Source organism: Saccostrea cucullata, unplaced genomic scaffold, assembly GCF_032062105.1.
Source record: "Saccostrea cucullata isolate Sc308-1 unplaced genomic scaffold, CSIRO_AGI_Scuc_v1 ctg21676, whole genome shotgun sequence".
NCBI lineage: Eukaryota > Metazoa > Mollusca > Bivalvia > Ostreida > Ostreidae > Saccostrea > Saccostrea cuccullata.
In genome coordinates this window covers 1064-22050 of record NW_026925052.1, presented here as the reverse complement: position 1 = coordinate 22050, position 20987 = coordinate 1064, and the positions used below count along the sequence as shown (strand labels likewise).

The 20987-nt window shown below is 32.7% G+C and overlaps 1 protein-coding gene, 1 long non-coding RNA gene and 1 pseudogene across 3 annotated transcripts; 2 read left to right on the top strand and 1 right to left on the bottom strand.

Moving 5' to 3' along the window:
• The first annotated feature begins 8099 nt into the window (after positions 1 to 8099).
• Positions 8100 to 9963, top strand: LOC134267937 (lysophospholipase-like protein 1; annotated as a pseudogene).
• Positions 9964 to 11277: 1314 nt separating this feature from the next.
• On the top strand, positions 11278 to 15756 carry LOC134267939 (lysophospholipase-like protein 1). 2 transcript variants are annotated; one of them, XM_062750147.1, is made up of 5 exons: positions 11278 to 11339; positions 13331 to 13430; positions 13513 to 13682; positions 14058 to 14173; positions 14756 to 15756. In XM_062750147.1, the coding sequence occupies exons 2-5, from the start codon at positions 13366 to 13368 to the stop codon at positions 14978 to 14980; spliced, it is 576 nt and encodes a 191-aa protein (XP_062606131.1). In that variant the 5' UTR covers positions 11278 to 11339; positions 13331 to 13365; the 3' UTR covers positions 14981 to 15756. The 2 variants fall into 2 exon arrangements, with proteins under 2 accessions (XP_062606131.1, XP_062606130.1); XM_062750146.1 differs by lacking the exon at positions 11278 to 11339 and adding an exon at positions 13000 to 13124.
• Positions 15757 to 19578: 3822 nt separating this feature from the next.
• On the bottom strand, positions 19579 to 20669 carry LOC134267938 (uncharacterized). Its single transcript, XR_009992257.1, has 2 exons — positions 20458 to 20669; positions 19579 to 20290 (listed from the first exon to the last, which is right to left on the bottom strand). It is a non-coding gene; the product is annotated as an uncharacterized LOC134267938 (long non-coding RNA).
• Between the last annotated feature and the right edge of the window lie 318 nt (positions 20670 to 20987).

Below are 20987 nucleotides of genomic sequence, written 5' to 3'. Positions count from 1 at the left end.
GGTTACGTATGTATATTATAAGGACATCTTTACTTTTCCCTTGATAGAATTCAAACAATCCTCGTTCTCTTTTGCAAACATTAAAATATTTATATAAACTTTTTTATATTTAATCAACAGATACTCTTGGCTCATATACTTGATTGGACCCTTGGAACTCACAACTAGTATCCAGTACCTCCAACAATTTTGTATAAAGTTCTTTCTTTAATGTATAGCCAAATTAACAGCATGTATTCTGAATGCATAGAAAGATAACGTTAATTTTAAAGGAATTCTTATAATTCAATTGGTGATATGAATTCTGTGAATGATTATTCCAAATGAAGGGCTAAATATGAAGGAAACTTTGAGAATGACAAAAAAATTATAAGATGGATATCAAAATCTTGTACTAAACCTTTGAGTGGCGTAAAAGGAACATGCATAATATAATTTTAATTAAAGTAGCGGATGTATGATTTTCTTTTGTCTGTTAAAAATCGTATTTAATAACCAGATGATCTATAGAGAGTTTGTGACTTTAAATTATCCGAGTATGATATGAGGAATACTAGTATAATATTCCTTTGACTCGCAAGTTATTTTGGCAAAAAACCTATACGTATGATGACCCTTAAAAACAACAGGAATGCATTTTGAATGATTAAAAATATAGGACACGGGGTAGTGTAGCATTGCAATTTTTTTGGATAGTTCCACAAGATCACGAAGATTCAGCGGATTAAATCACCATTAAACAACTATTAGCTCTATTAAAAGAAGATGGTAAGCAAATTAATGTGATCTGTAAATCTGCTTTAAATGTGAAATAACAAGCAACTTTTTTGTAACAAACCAGAAAGATACAAATACCCAGGTGTACATACATCTTTATCCTGAAGAAAATCGCATAAAATAGATGAAAAAGCCTACAGCTGCAAAAGGATTTGACAAGACATAAAACGGGTTGTCTTTTCCTAAGGTACTGTTAACCCATTCTAAATCAGTGCTAATCGTGTAAAAATTGGGACAAACACCCGTACAGGCTAATGAATTAAGTTTGGCCTTAAAACTTTTTATTATACGATAAATACTATAGCTTGAATTCAATTATAGTAAAACTTTCCTTTCTCAATGGAATTAAAATATCTTAAAATCATTAAGTCATACTATAAGAGAATGAGGAATCTAATTTAGCCCTTGGCCATCGTATGTAATTTGTCATTCAGTTTTGGAACAAAACAAAACATTTTGTATGGTAAATATACATGAAAATTGTCTTATGCATGTTAATTTATCGTCATTAATTTGAGTCAATGTTCATCAAAGGAAATCTATTTTTGACTACTAAGAAACGTCAGTGTTCCGTGACAAATGGTCGGGATATTGACAATGTTCTGGGGAGATTCTCATGAACCAAGTTCGACTGTCAGATCTTCATTATTTATCTTTGCAATTAGAAATGCTAATAAGTCTGGTAACAGTATTTACTTCGCATGTCAGCGAATCAGGTTACTCTGTTAGGTTTATGTTTCTTTTTAATAGTTTTCTTACCTACTTGGCCTTCTTTTGTAGACCGGTATACAGATATATCATTAATTTACACTATATGCAGACATATCACAAATGTTTTCTTGTCTTATTGTGTAATAAATAAAATTAAAGTACTAGAGGTGTCTGAAGATATGAACAAGCCTACTGGAAATATTCTAGTGTAATGTAAAGATTTCGGGAATTCAAATATGAAAATTGGCTAAACGACTACATCCTTCAGCATAAGATTTTTTTAAAAATACCGTTTTGAACATATTTTGCTTTTTTCATGTTTTCCCAAGAAATATAGAGTTAGCAAATAGTAATAAAGTCAAGGTCCATTGAAACAATATAGATCGGAATAAGAGCAAACACGGACCTCTTTAAACATCAAAGGTGAGATCAGGTGTCATGGAGGAGTGAGCACTCCGTGTCTACTGGTCACACTCACCCAGTGCTCCTTGTCATGATCATGAAAATCACAAAATGCGTATAGACAAGTAAGCAATCTCTGTCAACTGTGCATACACACCGTGTGCTTCTCGTGATCGGTAAAATAGTGGGAAAATACGTAAACAATTCATTTAGTAAATAACGGCAAAAATGTTATAAAAATGTCAGTCAGCTTTTGACTTAATAATAGATTGTATGAGTTGACAAGGTTATTTTATTGACCATAGAACTCGCGAAATGTTGGCTTTGAACGAGATTGTAGGTATCCTTCCATCGGCATGTTTGACAATAGCTTGCCTCTTTAAATAAGAAATAATCACTTAATTTCAGCGAAAAATAAAATCTATATTTTACTCAGTTAAACAAAGAGATACATATATGAAGAGTTTTCTTCCTGAAAAAAAACCAAACAATATCTTCTTATCTACAATATCTTCCAAGACAAAAATAATAGATTCCATGCTTTTGAGAAGTCACATGTTTTTGTACATGTTGATTTTTACATCATTTGTGACCCCTCTTTTTCTACATAAATTGAATACACACTTACTTAAAAACTTAATGGATTTTACAGAATAGATTTGCTTTGATCATGAACTTCAGTTTACATCTCCGTTAATATTAAATAGGACAAGGGGAAAGCGAGTCCCTACAAATGATTTTGGACCTACAGACAGACGGACTGAAGACCGTAGAACGAGGCTCCGACAAATATCGGTAAACAAAGAAGCACGCAAGTTTTTTTTTCTCATTGTTCAAAAATATCCATTGCTTATCAATTCGCATCGAACAGTGAAAAATAACATAAATCATATTCAGAAGCATACTGATAAGATAAAATGAACACCAAAAAGGTATCTTAAGAAAATCATGAGACAATTTAAAGATTTATGATTACTCTTTTAAGGGATCATAAAATCAACTTTTAAACTCTCCAGCTGATGTTAACCGTACGAATTCATTAAATAATATTTAAACTTGTTTAAGTTTTTTGTGCAAAGCAATTTTTTTTCTTTAAAAAAGGCATACTCTCAGTATTTGTTTTCCACCATCCTATCCGGGAGTAGAACTTACTAACAAACTACCAAGAAAGTGGCCACTCGCATGGCGCCGTAGTTACAGCGTCTGCTCTATAGAGTAGCAGAATAAGGACTTGATCCGTACGTCGCAAATTTGAAACCCACTGCGGAACGCGGAAACGGGTCCTTCGGATGAATCCATATAAAACCGAGGCTCTATGCCGCAGTAAGGTGCTGGCACGAAAAAGACCCCTTAATACTGCTTTATGTCTCTGAGTGATGAGTATAGATCTAAAATGCAGCGATCCACTGACAAGCTGTGACATCTTTAAATTAGTGAAATAATCTAATAAGGGCGTTAAACAAACAAACGATGCTACTTTACTCCGATAAAACAATCCGGAAAACATATGGGAGACAGTGAGTAAATGAAGAATGTTTTTATAGGTCCGTCCGTGCTCTGCACCAGATTTTAAGTTATTTCAATGGATTTTTTATCCTGATAACCGTTCATTATCTACACAATTGCAATTTAATCAATTTGAAAAAAAGAAAACTTTAGCAAAAACTATGATTATAGCACTGTAGTAACCATTTTTAAAAACATAAAACATTTTGTTATCTTTTTATTCATATAATGGTGCTAAAAATTATCCGTTATAAAAAATTAATTGCAAATAAACTTACCACTTATGAAAAATCCAGAAAGCATTGTGTTTTCTGGGCATCGAAAATCCAACAAAAGGAGTCGTAAGGCGCCATGCATGGGCTGACAGCATCCAAGTCAACTACAAGTCCTATTTAATTAGGTCTACATTATAAATTCATAAAGGGCATAAAATAAAGACTTGATTAGACCGCCATTAAATAAAACTTGTCAATCAAACAAAAGTCTTCTGAAATGCAAGAATGCTAATTTACATAGGTGACTTTATCTCATGACTGAAAGGTCTCTCTGTTGCACTCTAATCGCTGGCTTGCTGACTCTTCCGTCTTTCATATTCCAAAATCTACAACACTGAATTCATTAACACTTGTTCGAAATCCGTTTTACGACAACAGAAGAAACTAGGACAAAGAAACGGACTGTGTATGCGATTTTGGTACATTTACACCTTTGCAAATGAAATATACTTATAGATTTTGAGTATGGAAATTGAGTATGGAAATGTCTTACCTGAAAAAAGTTAAGATGCATAATGATTTTTCAGGGTTCCAGGGTGTCTAAATCAATTATAGAAAAATTCTCCAAAATGCTTTAAAACAATATTAGCTGCAACTTTGATGCCATAATTTTGTGCTCCAAAAAATCAACTATTTCAAGGACAGAGGAAAATAACATTTATTAAATTCTGTTGCTCTATGTAACAGAGGAACTATTACAAGCTCTTAATGATACAAAATTATATTATTGTCGTCCTGTACAATATTGTTTTCTTAAATATTACTAAATACTTGATTGTACAGAGGTCTTTCTTTTGAAACAATTCAATATTTTATTTAGTCTAATTGATCATAAAGGTTTAAATTACTTATAAATTTTTCATAATGACATATTTAAATATCAAAACAATATTCTCAAAAATACTGATCATTTACTTTAAAAGTCTATTATTTTTTTGTTGATATTTAACCATATGTTTTTAGTTTCTTGTTTCGAGTTTTTTTTCCCCAAATTTCGAGTATTTCGTGCGTCACACCTTTACTTCAAGATTATGTCTCGATTTTTAGACATTTTTTGAAGTTGATAATTGGACTAATTGATAGACTGTTTGACTGATTTATTGTCTATGGTTTTCATAAAAACTTCATACATATTTGGTTTTATTTGGTTTGTAACAATGACGATTGTCATAGTATGGTTAGACAATTAGATTAAACACGTATTTAATATGCTCCAAAGCAGGTTTACAAATAGAATACTTTTGATAATTAAAGGGTTGTTGACGTTTAAGGGAATGCATACCTGATGATGTTGATTTTGAAGTGAGTTATATTCTCGTACCATACTGGAGGCCGTTTCTGTAACAAAAGCAAGCCGAAAACGTTCATTTAATCTTACAAAATTAATTGTTCAAATCATTTTATTATAAAAAAAAAATCAAAGCATTACAAATGTCTTATGAATTTACAAAAATTTCAAAGACATTTCTTTATGAGAATTTTTTTTTATGTGTTTTCATTTAAATTTCGTCTTTTATAATGTTCCTTGAAGAAATGATCTTAAGGTCATACGCAATGTGGTTTGAACTTTACTGGGTTCTTCCCTGGAGTTGAAGAGTTCTACAAAATGAAGGACCCGTGTGCAATACTTTTAATGTCTATATATGGATTTGTACAACTCTTCTAAAACAATTTTTGATGAAAGAAATCTGGAATTTATGTTCTGTAATTTTTGTGCATTTTTCTTTGAATAATGCAAAAATTCTTTTAAAACCCCTGGTAACACATGCTGATTTTTTGTCTAATAACATGTAATGGTACTGTAAGTTTAAATTTAGAATATCTTGAAAAATTATCAGTAGGTGAAGTACGTTGCGTATGTCCTTAAGATAATACTTTGTAAGGGAAGATTTTCCCACTTGAGTCGACATACACATCCCCCCCTCTCTCTCTCTCGCACATTCAATATCCATCGATGATTTTTACATACTGTTTATTCCAAGAATAAAGAAGGATTCTTCTCTGGTTCATGATTTAATACAATATATTAAATTACATACATGTATAAAGTATATTTGATTAAATGATTTTAATATTTATATTTCGTTATTGAAAACACCTTTCTCTTCTCATCAAACAATTCTGCATTTTCACTGAAAATTTATTTAAACTCTAGTTGAGACCATACTTCTTCAGGAAGTCAGAACGTCATGAAAAATGAAGTCGGTCTTCTTATTTAATCGTTAATACATTTCGCAGCATTTTGTATCCCTACACCAAAATACTTTAACATATGTGAAAAAAGCAAAATTTTATATACCGGATAGAAAAATATATATTTCCTGAAGAAATAAGAATAAAGGAGGAAATTCGGTTATCTACAATGCACTTGAATCAAAATATTAAAACAATCCGAAAGAATTGTCTGATGGTCAAAGAATTAATATCTTTCTTTTGTCATCAATTGATGCTAAAGAAATATATTAATTCTTTTTGTAGAAATAGTAATAGGCAAGAGAAGTAATTTGCCTTTAATTTTATATGGAGATAACGATCAGTATTAAAGTTCATTCAAACAATACAAATCAGGAGCAGAGCAGACACAGACCTCTAGAACATATAAGAAGTGGAATCGGGTGCCATGAAGGAATGAGTATCCCCTGCAAAACGGTCACACCCGCCATATACTCCTTGTCATGATCGGGAAATATAGAAGGAAAAAAGTAAACAATTCATTGTGTCAATAATATTAAGGTTCATAAACCCTCTGCTCACTCATATATAATGTTGTTTGAACCTTAATGATTTTCCAAAAGAGATGTATTTTTAAGCAAAATACAAACAATTATAACATAGCTTGCGGGGCAAGATTGGACAAAAAAAGACACTTCAACTTGGCAAATCTATAAAGGAATATTAGACATTTATGTCATTAAGAGTTATCTCTCTTATCAGAGTATCAATGGGCCTTAATAGCCCAACAATTGGAATGAAACACGTCAGTCAGTTTTTGACTCTTTGATAGGTTGTATTTGCTGCCAAGGTCATTGTATTGACCAACAAATTTAAGAAATGACTTAGTTTCAAACGAGACAGTCGATATCCTAATTTCATCGACTTGTTTGTCAATAGCTTGTCCCGTTGTAGAAATTGTTTATACATAGGGCATGCTATATTGCTTTATATCGTCATCACGTTTATCAAAAGGCTTTTTTATATGGTTATCATTAACGTCTCTTTCATCCTAATATAAAACAGTCTTCGAAGACTACACAAAGTTAATGTTAAGAGCCATTCTCTGTAATATAGGCAAATACGGTTTAATATTGATATATAAAGTTTACAAAATCGAGCATTTTCCCTTCTTGGTAACCATAGCAATGGTGTTGTTTTCTTCATCAAATTGTTGTTTATGAACTAGAAAAGTGCGTTTATCGAACCCGATGCAAATTGGCCTCTTCTTGTTGAACGGGTACTAGAGAACTAAAGAACACACCTTTGATATATTTACAAAACATGCACGGAATTATTAGAACAAAATAATATTCATACTGAAGGACAACTATATAAACTACAGTAAATGGCCATAATTTAGTTCCCAAAATGGCCGATACACTGCCCATGTTTCTGTATGACTATAAACTACGCCAATGTTTTTATAAAATCGAAGCATCTGATTTATGTTATGAGCATAAATTCATTGTTTAGCCATAAACTAGTTAGTGACGCCATAAGTAGTTGACGTTTTCTACAAAGTCAATTTTGTGAAGCATAACCGAAATACCGGGTAATTGTTATAAATCAGTCAAAAGAGTATGATTTTTAAACGTTTATCGGGAATTACATACTACTGACATACATGAACGTGATTTAATTTTGGCTAATTATGGGGTTTGAATTTTGATACTGGAGTTCGTCTTTGAAAAGTAAAAAGCCATTCTCTGTAACCACTAAAACTTCTTTGCCCTGAATGGTCACCAGTTTTGGTGAATCTTAACCAATTCTTAGCACTTGGCACCAGAAACATATATCAAATGAAATTTCGTTGCTGTGCGTCTTGGTTGCCATGGTAACAGCCGGGAAAGTTTGAGAAATTGAGATTTTAAGCTACTTTCTATCTTTGTTGAGCCTTAATAAAAAATGGGAAAAGCAAACAAAAAATTCTCACAAAAAACATGAAAATTTTTGACTGATCATAAATATATAGGTATAAGCAATATTATTCTACAAATAGCTTTTACGGTTGCCATGGTAACACAGTGTAACCAAGCAAAAATCAGTAACTAAGATTGGGTTAATGCTACTATCTTGAGGAAAAACATGAAAATTGAAGACTGCACGAAATATGGACCCTTAGTACCTTGCAACATCAACCTATATGTCATATATTTACCGCTAATTTATTGGTCACTAGCTTGGGCTTCAATAGGTAGTTATAGATAACTCACGATGAGTAGGCCTAGCCGATGGAGAAGAAGGGTTTTACCTCAGATAATTTCTCAATCGAGGCCGACACAGCGCCTCAGTGATTTGGCTGCATTGTTCAGGTATGGTACAAAAGACGGATCTAGGCCTACCGTAATTCAGTGGACATATTAAATTAACAAATTTCAATATTTATTTTTCTGATTAACTCTCCACTTGAATCACTTCTAGTCATTATCTAGCATTTAGTTATTAGTTTGTTATAGGCCTATTCGATAATTCACTATATGACTATCTAGATTTTGTCAGTGTTTGTTGTAAACAATAAGCACAAGCGCCAGCCTTTGCAATAAAACTTTGTATAACCTGTGTGTTATGTTATTGTCAAGGTGATACTGGGGATGGTATGTTAAACTGGATAAACATGGTATGGAAAGCAGAGTTTAAATTTCCACACATCAAATTAATATTCCCGTCAGCTGATCCTATGTAAGTTTGAACTGCTTCTGTTGTCATATTTTGTACTATTTTTTTTAGCTTAATGAGCACTAAAACAATAAATATTTACTTTTTTAAAAGTCAATACACTCCTAATAATGGTCAGGTATCTACGGTGTGGTTTGATAAACAAAAAATTTCACCCGTTGTGCCAAAAAATTTATCATCTATAGATGCCTCAGAAACAAAACTGAATGAGCTGATCCAAGTAGAAGTTGATGGTGGAATTCCACTCTCAAGAATTATCATAGGTTGTTGTCTTATTTACATATTTTAGATTTATCAAAATAGAAAAAAAATGTTTGAATTTGCAATAACAACATTTTAATACATGTATATTTCATTTTTTTTTTTATTCTAGATTTTTAAAGAACATACAAATACAATTTTTGTTCCTATTTTGTTAGTACAAAAATTATATATTTAGTATTGAAAGATTTTAATTGATGTTTAAAGAAAATGAAGATTAGAGTTAGAAATTATTATGAAACAAAGAAATCCTTACCTTAAAAAATTGAAACAAATTTGATATGATGTTCGACTTTTTGGTCAAATACAGAAATTTCATCTGTGTTTTTAAAGAAGTTTTCCACTGTGAACATACCTTTAAGATATGCAGTTTTCTTCAGGTGGTTTTTCTATGGGTGGTGCCATGGCATTACATCAAGTATACAGGTATCAGAAGCAGGTAGCTGGCTGTTTTGCCCTGTCAAGTTTTCTAAATGAAGGCTCTGTAGTATACAAGGTAATGATTCTGAAAGTATGCATATTTCTTTTGATCAATTAGTTTTTATGTTTATGAAAAAATACTCTTGGCCTGTGTCATTTGACAGAAATATGCACAGTTGTCTTTCTTGGACCACAAACGTTTCTTAAAGCAGAATTAAGCTCTGCCAAGTTGCAAATTAACAAAGCAATTTTTTCGAGATGAAAATATACATCCAAGTTTCCCAATTGTCATCTTTCAAAATTCGGAATCCAATGGACATGTGTGATGCATGTTCCTGTGCAGTTTTTAAACAAGTAAATTTGCCAATATTTCTTAATATTCCTTACACTGTAGCTAATTTTCCCAAGAATCCTGTAATGTCACAAGATAAATAACTTCATTTTTCCACTTTTTTCCACAAATGGTGTATAAATAATGCTTATATGGTAATAAATATAAATTGTTATTTAGATTTACCTTACATATTGAACTCCTCTTTAACCATTGTTATTTCTCGTTCTTTAATTTTTCTATTTTCAAGAAATTGAAAATATCCAAAACAAGTCATCCCTTCCCCCATTGTTTCAGTGTATTAAACAATATGATATCACTCATGAATTCAGTAAAATGGAACTGAAACTACTGCGAAAGTGGATACTTACGAAATTACCTCCAGATTAAAGACTTGGCTACCTCTGTTATATTTAATTCATGAAATTTAATTTTATTCAATGTAATTATATTAACATGACTTAGGTTTCTTAGATACATGTACTTGATTGAAGTTTGTTTTAAAATCTGTCCTAAATTTTTTTCAGAATTAGGCTGTGTAGGAATCTACGCAAGATTTTAAAAATTTAAACCGGAAATAAACATTAATAATTATACTGACAGACTTTAGAAACGCAATGCTTGAAAATTTACTGTATTGCAAATTGACAGTATTTATAAAGCTACTTATTTCAAGTATATAATATACCATGATAAATGTTCAATGTTCTTTGATTTTTAACACAGAAAGGCAACAGTTGTAAAGAATGTCAAAAAGGTTTGCCTCAAAAATGTGGTTTTGGTCTTCAGTACCAGGTATGCCCTCTGTTGGCATTGATGACGGCGCGAAGTATAAAGTATACTATATTATCGGGGGAGGGGGTGGTGGCTGGTTCCTACGGCCATGCGTGTTATTTATAAAGCTTTAAAGATTCTAAAAGTTTAAGTCTTGAACAGCCGTTGTAGCTAGGTTGACTCTCTCAGGAATTAATTTTATATTATCATGATAAGAAAAAATCTGACACAGTATAAACTAGCAATAATTAATTGCTTTATAATGAACGCGGTGACTTCAATTTTTCTATCGTCAACTTCCCTTGATGCTTAGCACGTGAAATGTCTCCCAGTTGATTCGATACGCAAGAGATGAGCACGAACAAGTTATGAAAGCTCTTGACAAACAAAATGATGAAACAGGGATATCAAAAGCCTTGTTTAAAGTTATTATCTCGCAATTCTATTGTCGATACAATAAACTTGTCAGCAAGCACAATATATAAACATTATATACTATACTTGGTTAATGTTGCCTGATGTTTCTAATACCAATCGTGAGGTAAATATTTACACACTAAATCGTAAATAGATTTTCCGTTTATCCTATTATCATTGATTATGAGAGGGAACACACGAATATCTTGCGTATATGAGACTGGTACAAATAATTAATTGATAAGGATAAATTGAAGTTATTCTGTGCACAGGCGTCAGAACCGGGGGGGGGGGGGGGGGGGGGGGGCTAGGGGGGGGGGGCTTAGCCTCTCCCCTTTTTTGCAAATATATAATTATATAATATAGGATTTGAAAATTGGGGTTTACCTTTTTTTGTTGATTTAGCCCCCCACTTTCAATTAGTTCCCCCTCACTTTCAATTTGCTTCCGACGCATTTGCTGTGTGAATCTGTAAGATATTTATGTTCTCTATCAGACAGTTGCTACGGGAATATTATGAAAAATAGTCCTTTTTCTAAAAATTGTGATGAAGACTGGATAATGATCTCCTGCAAGTATGTAAGTTTTCATGAAAAAAATACAAGATTCAGATTTAATTACCTCAAAACTGTTTATACTCGTACGATAGGATACGATTAATTTACTTATGTAGCAAAACCTTAGTATAGAAAAATGAATAATTTTAATTTTATACGATCTAAGCCTTAAAAGTTTTAAGTATGTGAAATTGTTATCGCCATGGCATGTTCTTTGAGTTCTGTAGCCATGCATTTAGAAAGAGAGATAAAAATACCGTCTTCTTTGTTTTTTCTTTTTACATTAAATTTCGAACAATTCAACCCTTTCCCGCTAAGGCATAATGTAAAAAGTGTTAGGTCTACGTTAATTGTTTTAATCATATTATATAATAATCATGATATTAATATTGTATCATATATCATATCATATAATAATATTAATTGTTTTATCATTAAGTAGAATTATTTTTGTCGGTTTACTTTGTTTGCCACTTAGCAGTTTTACACCGGTCATACGACTGATGTTTGACAAATGGAGTCGGTCTACTTTTTTAATTATTAGTACTGCATTATTTTGTATCCTTAAGCTTACACCAACACCTTAACATATGTGAAAAAAGCAAAATTTTATTTTACAAATTTCGTGGAAAGAATAAAGGAAGTTTTTCGGGTAGGTGGTTATCGATTTAAATCAAATTATTATAACAATTCAAAAGAATCATCTGATAGACCTTGTGTATTATCATATTTTGATGCAAAAAAGGAGAGATAATTTTAACTTTTATAACAGATGTTGGCAAGGGAGGTATGTCTTTTGAGAAATATATGGAGATAAGGAACAGTATTCAAGCTAAAACGTCCATAAAACAATACAAAATAGGAGCAGAGCAAACACGGACCTCCAAAACATCGGAGGTGGGATCCGGTGCCATGGAGGAGTGAGCATCCCCTGCAGACCGGTCACACCCGTCGTGTACTCCTTGTCGTGATCAGAAAAATGGAAGAAAAAACAAAGACAATTCAAAGTAAAACAATGGCGTAGCAATCAGTATGAAAAACAGTAGTCAGCATTTGTCTCATTGATATGTTGTGTTTGCTGCAAAGTTCATTGTATTGACCAAAAAACTTGAGAGAAAATTACTTCAAACGAGACTGTCGATAACTAAGTTTCATTAACTTGTTTGTCAATAGCTTGCCTTATTGAAGAAATTGTCCATACGTACAACATGCTCATTTAAAATAGCGTCATAACGTTATCAAAAGCTTTGTTGTTAGTTTACAGCGACCACTCCTGTCGTCACTAGTTTATGACTAAACAATGAATTTATTGCCGTGTGACAAATCTATTCATATTTGCAAGTTACTAACTTACACTCAAACATGAATAAGATGCTTTATTTTTATTTATAAAAAAAGATTGTATATCCTCTCTTAGACATGAAAGAGAGTGTATTTACAGGTGCTTGAGGTTAAGACCCCCACCCCTCTCATATAGATACCGAGCCTTTCCCACTTTTCCCACCATAAATTATCTCTCTCTCTCTCTCTTCCGGGGTCTATATGTAGAGGGGGGTCCTGACCTCTAGCACTTGTGGTCTTTCTCCCAAATTATTGGCTGTTTTTTTAATATATTTTTTTCGGAATAATCCCATGCATGTATATTGGTTTTGTAAATAAGGCTTGCTCTCTAGTTTCCGGTGACTAGTTCAACAGGTAGAACTTACTATCATACTATGGGTAGCAGGTGGAGGGTTTTACCTAGAATAATTTCTCAATCAGGGCCAAGAAACAGCGCCTCGGTAATATGGCTGCATGGTTCAGGTATTACAAAAGACCGATCTTAAACCTTACCCCCAAACTATTTTGGAATAGCGGACATATTAAAATTAACTACAGACTCTACAGTTCTAGTACTTCTAGCCATTAATCAGATAAATCACTAATTAAATTTTGTTAAATAAGCTTGAATCTTTTCAAATACATTTTGTATAAATTTTGTGTAATGTTACATGTATTCTATTGTCAAGGTGACACGGGGCCTGGTATTTTGGAATGGATAAACATGGTATGGAAAGAAGAGTTTAAGTTTCCACACATTAAATTAATATTCCCATCAGCTGATCCTATGTAAGTTTCTGTTCTCAGATTTTGTACTTAATTTATTAGTTTAAAGAACACTCAAACGTTGTATATATATTTATTTTTAAAGTCCTTACACTCCCAATAATGGTCAGGTATCTACAGTGTGGTTTGATCGACAAAAAATTTCACCCTTTGTGCCAGAAAATTTACCTTCTATAGATGCCTCAGCAACAAAACTGAATGAGCTTATCCAGGCAGAAGTTGATCTTGGAATTCCACTCTCAAGGATTATCATAGGTTGTTGTTTTATTTACATATTTTAGATTTACCAAAATAGAAAAAAAATGTTAGAATTTGCAATAACAACATTTTCATGGATATCATTTGTTTTCATTGTAGATTTTAAAAGATCATTCAAATACAATTTGTTCCTATTTTGTTAGTACAAAATTTATCATTTATTATTGGAAGATTTTAGTTGGTTGTTTATAGGAAATGCTAGTAATGAAGAATTAGAAATTCTGATAAAAAATAATTTCCCTAAGAGAATAGAACCAAATTTGTATCTGATATATACATATGCAATTTTTGGTCAAATACAGAAATTTCATCTGTGTTTTTAAAGAAGTTTTCCACTGTGAACATACCTTAAAGATATGCAGTTTTCTTCAGGTGGTTTTTCTATGGGTGGTGCCATGGCATTACATCAAGTATACAGGTATCAGAAGCAGGTAGCTGGCTGTTTTGCCCTTTCAAGTTTTCTAAATGAAGGCTCTGTAGTATACAAGGTAATGATTCTGAAAGTATGCATATTTTTTTTGGTTTATGAACAATACACATAGCCTAAAATTAATCACAGAAATATGCACACTTGTCTTTCCTGATACACAAATATTATGTTAGAGTTTTTAAACGTTTCGTAAAGAACAATTTAGCCATGTTTAATTACAAATTCAACAGAGGATTTTTTCAAGATGAAATATACATGTATTACATGCAAGTTTTCCCGATTGTTGCTCTTCAAAAGTGATCTTTTATTTGGAATACATTGTACATGTGCCAAACATGTTCCTGTGCAGCTCGTAAACAAGTAAACTTGCCAATACTTCTTAATTTCCTCCAAACTGTAGCTAATTCCAAGAATCCTGTAATGCAACAAGAATTATTTTTTCTCTTCTCTCTACAAATGGTGTACAAACAATGCTTATCTGGTACTAGTAAATAAAGATTCATTGTACTTTAGATTTACCTTACATTGAGCACCTCTTTAACTTTTATTAGTGACAGTCTTTTATGGGTGTATATCTGGCTATACATAATGGAAACACCGAGTCTTGAACCTTCTCTTAATTTAATTTTTCTATTTACAGGAAGTTGAAAATATCCAAAACAAGTCATCCCTTCCCCCGTTGTTTCAGTGTCATGGGACCAGAGATGAATTAGTTTTGTTTGACTGGGGTACAGAGACATTCAAAACATTAACAAACTTGGGCATTTCTGGAGAATTTCAAGAATTTAACATTTTTCATGAATTCAATAAGAAGGAATTGACACTACTGAGAGAGTGGATACTTACTAAATTACCTCCGGATTAAACAACTTAATACCTGTGTGATATATTTCCTTCATACAATCTTCAAAGAATTTAATCACAACCTTAAATCACTTTAAATATTGTTAAGTTTTTAAAGACAAATGAAAATCTACTTGTTTTTGGTTATAAACTTATTGATTTTACTTATAGCAAATATATCTTTTACTTATATTGACTCGATCGGATTTAAATCTTGGGACATAGTGAGCCAATCATGGACGTTGATGTCCTTCGGTTGAAGGAAATGTTATTTCAACCTTGCCGTATGTTCGATCGAATTGTACTGTTGAAAAATTAACCTGCCTTGTTCTTTACTGCTGCAATAATGGTGCTAACACAGGCTGAAGAATTCCGTATACTTACCTACTGGAAGCGCGGGCTCCATTCAAAATGATTAGTTGTTAGCGAAAATTGTGGTTAATTGAACTCCTCCAAATCTGTCGCGTTCTAGGACACAGTTGTCTACAAAACGACTCTAATCTCGACATCAGCGACAGCCGTCTGCGTTGCTAACATTAGATCTCGAGTCATTGAGTCCAATTGGCGGTGATTTAGATTTTGTCTGCCCCATTGCAATCTGTAACAGTGGTGATGCGTCTAAGTTGTATCCCTTGTAAGGTCCTCTGCAGCGGATACTATTACCATGGCGTATTAGTATTCCAGAAACTTTTCATGTACTTAGATTCTAAAAGTAAAAGTTTAAGGCTTGAACAGTTGTTGAAGCGAGGTTGATTCTCACAGAAATTATTTTTGTATTATTCTGATAAGGAACAAAAAATCGGAAAATTAAAAGAAGCAATGATTTATTGCATTCTGATAAACGTGATGACTTCAATTTTTCTATCGTCAACTTCCCCTGCTTGAGTAGCAAAATATCCTTATCACGTGAAATGTCTCCTAAGTTGATTCGATACGCAAGTGCATGTTCCTCGAATGAAAAAATTTTGAAACGAAGAAAGCTCTTGACAAATTGATGAAACTTGGATTTCAATAGCCTCGTTTAAAGTTACATGTATTATTTTGCAAGTTCTATGGTCGATACAATAAACCTGTCAGCAAGTGCAATATATTATAAGTTAAACGTGCAATCGTTAGACAAATATTTACACACTGAATCGTAAACGGATTTTCCGTAAATCCATCATTTGAGGAAGCTATCATATTGTAATTTTTTAATTAAACGGGTGGTAGTAAATACAAAAATTACAATATGACAAAAATTACAATATGACAACTTGTCATATTGTAATTTTTGTATTTACTTCCACCCAGTAAATTAAAATATTACAATATGACAAAGCACACGTAAATCATGCGTACAAGAGTGGCACAAATATTAATAAGGATAAATTGAAGATATCCTGTGTGAATATGTAAAAAAAAAAAAAGTGTGTCCCCATCAGAAACTTGCTACGGGATACTACGTAAAATAGTCTTTTCTAAGAATTGTAATGAAAAGTAGAAATGCTATGAAAGTATATTATTTAGTTCTCATGAAATATGTACAAGTAAAATTCAGTCTTAACTACCCCCAAAACTTCATTTACAATATAATACAATAAATTATCTAATGTAATAAAACGTTTGCAAAAATTTTTATCACATGTGCAGATCCATTTTTGTGCTATATTGAGGAGAAATTATGTGTCCGTTTCGTGTTCAACAGTTAGATAACATTTCAAACATGCTTTATAATAATAAAGGAAAAAAACTCTTCCCATATATATTGGTGTTCATTTATTCGAGGGTTGTTCAAAAAGTTCGTGACGATGTCAATCTTCGTTAAATTACTCACTAGAAGTTTAAAATAAGCACAATGGATAATAATATATCCATATCCATATATAATATAAATATTTGTTTTGTTGATGTGTGAAGTTTCATTCCATTCGATTTAACTGAAATCAATTTACTTCATTTTAAAATCAACATGTTTTGTACCATCTGAGCACACTTAACGGCAATGTAACATCAAAACATAGCGTCAAGAATTTCTAAAAATAAAATACTATCCCTATACATTTCACACAGTATAATCCAATGCCTACGCAGTAAATTTTTTTTTTTTAATACTTGACATCTTTTTTTAAGAATTGCTCTCGTTATATAATTTCCCCTGTTAAGAGTTTTATTTATTGTCTTATTCTACTTTTCTTTCACAGGATAAGCAACTCTGAAGCGCCTATATGTCTTTCCTTGACGTTCCAACTTTTAAAAAAGCTTTTGTTCAGATAAAAAAAAAAAAAGTTTCTTCACAGATTGTCCTAATCCGATACGTCACTCGAATACTGCCTGTACTATTTGTACACACATGCACAACTTGCTTGTGACATATTTTTTTTTATTCCTCCAACATTTTGTAGAGTTCATTTGGGATTTTTCCCGAGTAAAACACAAAACTGCATCGTTATCTGCTGCTACATGACGTTCTAAAACGTCATCGTTTTTGTCGTTTCAATGAGGACAACCTATCTTCTCAAGTTGAGTTCTTTTCAAAAAAGCAAAATATAAAGCCATAATTTGGAATACGAATCGATGTAACAATTCTTAATTTGAATTTCTAGGTTGATTTTCGTTTTTGCTCCATTTTACAGAGAATATGACTATAGACATTATTTAGTGTATTGTTTGTAACTTAATAAATTTTGATCTGCTCCGCGATCCGATTTTTGATTTTTAAAATCTTAAAATCATTTGCATTTATTGTTAAAATATTTCTACTGAATTTGGATAACATACCGGTATGACGTCAAATTTAAAAAAAAAGACATGACAGAAGTCCACGAACTTTTCGAACAACCCTCGTACAAAGTTAAGAAAATGAAATCAAACCTAGCTAAAAATTACGTTCTCTCTTATCATAGCTTCGATGACAAGGAGCATACGGCGGGTGCGACCGGCCGACAGGGGATGCTTGCTCTCCTAAGGCACCCGATCCCATCTCTGGTGTTTTCCATGTTCGTGTAAGCTTTGTTCTCATTTTGTATTGTTTCACTGGGCTTTTGGGGCTAAATTTTAGAAATATTAAATTTAACAAATGTGCATATTTGTAGAATTTTCTGCTAAATATCCTTCCACCACTAGAAATAGTTCCTCATAAATCTTGCTTCTTTATGAATTTTCGAGCATTTTTTTAATTGTATGTTGAACAATTGACATTCTAATTTAAATATGTGATAAAAGATGAATTATAATAAAAAGCTTTGAAGTAAGAGGTTCTGGCTGACATTTCCTAAAAAGCTGACGAGTAAATACTTTAAGATTTCTTGGATGTGCTTTTATGAAGACTTATTATACTATACAGCTAATTAATTTTCGGAGAAATAATAGGTTAATCTTTTTTTTAATTATTTTTTTATCATTTGTAATTTGCTTAATTTTCATTTAAAACATTTACTGAATTTTTATTTAAAACATCTGATAGTATTCAGAATTTAAAAAAAGAATATCTTGAAAAATTGTCCGTGGGAAACATAAATTGTTTGTCGAACCTTTCAAGACCTTTTCATTTCGAAGCCACCACATTCTGGTGAAGGGTTACAAATTAAGACGAACTCGGGGGCTATTCAGTTTTGTGTCAGCACCTAATGCTATATAGAACCTCAATTTAGATAAGGTCTCTAGAAAAAGGACCAATCTCCATGTTTCGCAGTGGAGTTGGAACCCGGATCAGTTGCCGATGGAGAGCTACAAATTTTATCCTATACTCGGCACTCATGGTCATTGAGCAGTGAGGGATCTTTTTCGTGCCAGCACCTACTGCGACGCGGGATATCGGTTAATACGGTCTCATCCGAAGGTCCGGTCTCCACCCATAGTGTGATTTAAATCCGCGACGTAAGGATCGACTCCTTACTTCGCAATTCTAGAGCAATGAAAATATTGAATGTAGATATTAACACTATATTCAACCTCAAAGAAGACAAATTGGGAGCGGTGCAAACAAGGACTTCCAAAAACATCAGAGGTGGAATCGGGTGCTATGGAGGAGAGTGCATTTAATGTCGATCGATCATACTCGCCGTGTGCTCCTTGTTCACGGAAAATCCGTAAACAATTAAGTTGAAATAATGGCATACCAATGTTTGAAAACCGTTAGTAAGTAACCAATTTTATTACGTAGGCATTCTTTGCCAACAAAGCCACTGTGTCGATCAAAAACTTGCAAAATAATAGCTTCAAACGAGACTGTTGATATCTTTGTTTCATTAACTTGTTTGTCAATAGCTTGCCTTGCTTTAGAAACTGTTCGTACATGAAGCATGCTCTTTCGTACAGAATCAACTGAAAGAAATTTAATCCACATGCAGGAGAAATGGACCCAAAACAGGTTTACAGGTAGGTCTCTGGTGACAGCCTTATGTGGTGACCAGGATTCGAATCCCAATGCGGGACGTGGAGACCGGTCCTTCGGATGAGACCGTATACACCGAGGTTCCGTGTCGCAGTAGGTGCTGCCACAAATAGATCCCTCACTGCTCAGTGGACGTGGGTGCCGAGTATAGGACAAAAATTGCAGCTATCCACCAGTAAGTGTTGGCGTCTCTATATGAGTGTAAAATTCTCCTGATAGACTTCAAACAATATACAAACAAAAATATACTGAAAATTTTATTCACATAATGTAACACTGAACCATGCGCATGGATTCTGCGCAGTCAATATTTTTTTTGAAAGATCACCCGTCGTCAACCAATGTTGACTGTTGCTATGCTGGTGGGCGTGGTTTCATCAATCAGAAATAGTGTTTTTTAACAAATGTTTCTTGACGAATCAGATTTAACTTCCTTGCATAAAATTATAATACTGAGGACAGTTTATCGAATTTATTTGCAGAAAATTCTATAAATGCAATTTTAAATGTTCACATAATAATTAATAAAATGTCAACAGATTGAAAATTAATAAAGCTATACTAGATGAGTTAATATCATTGATTTTCCGCCATTTAACAATTTGAAATTCTTCCAGCTCCAGATGAACACCTATAAGTACCGTCGCAATCACAGATACACGTATACCTGATGCAATTCTCCACAAAATTAAATGCTGAATATGCAAATATTGGATTGCGCGTTATTGGGTGATGGCATATTCCACAGTTTTCGGTGCAGATGGAATAAGTTTTGGAAGGTGGACAGACTGCAGTTCCGTTACATCTACAGAAACAAACTTCCCGGGTACATTCATCTACTTCCGTTTCGAAACTGGACAGATATAAGTACTCCTGATTTCTGTAGTTACAGTTCTTGCACAGTGGTTCCACAACAAACACGACGGTTGTAAGAAAAATGATCCCGTAACCAACAATCTAAAAACAATCAACCAGTATTGAAGCGATAACATAAACGATTTCTATTCATTATATTTAGAATATAAAATGATTGTTTCTTCAGAACATATTTGATTTTCAATAAGTGTAACTGTATAACTGTTTAACAGTATAACTGTAAAATTTTACATTAATTCTAAACGTACCCTCATCATGTTGTGAAGTTTCGGAAGGACTGCCTTAGTTCTTTTCCAGAGTTTGTTTACTACGGTGGTACTCCCTCTCAATAACAAATCAACAAAGTAATTATAGGAAGTAAACAAAATAATGATTTCACTGGACACGATGCCTCGCTACTTCCAATTAATAATTTCCCTATAGAAATTCGCGGGAACAGGGCGATTTGCTTATCACCATATCTGGGTAATTGGAATAGACAATGCATCCACATAATACAACCATGCATTAACAAATTACGTAAACATTTTGTGTAGTGAAATTTTTCTAAACATGTCTGGCAAAGTGGTGTGCTCTATGAAACAGTTTCTGAATTTCCGAGGAAAATCGCCCTTGAAATTAACTGATATTACTGGACTACCAAAAGCTTTTAGAGAAGAATTAATGTTCCTTATTTTAATTTCCAAGTTATCCCAATTTGAAATGAATGTTCTTTCAGGAAAGGACATAGATATTTGATAGAGAAATTATGAAATATTGTGCGATATCATAGGTATTT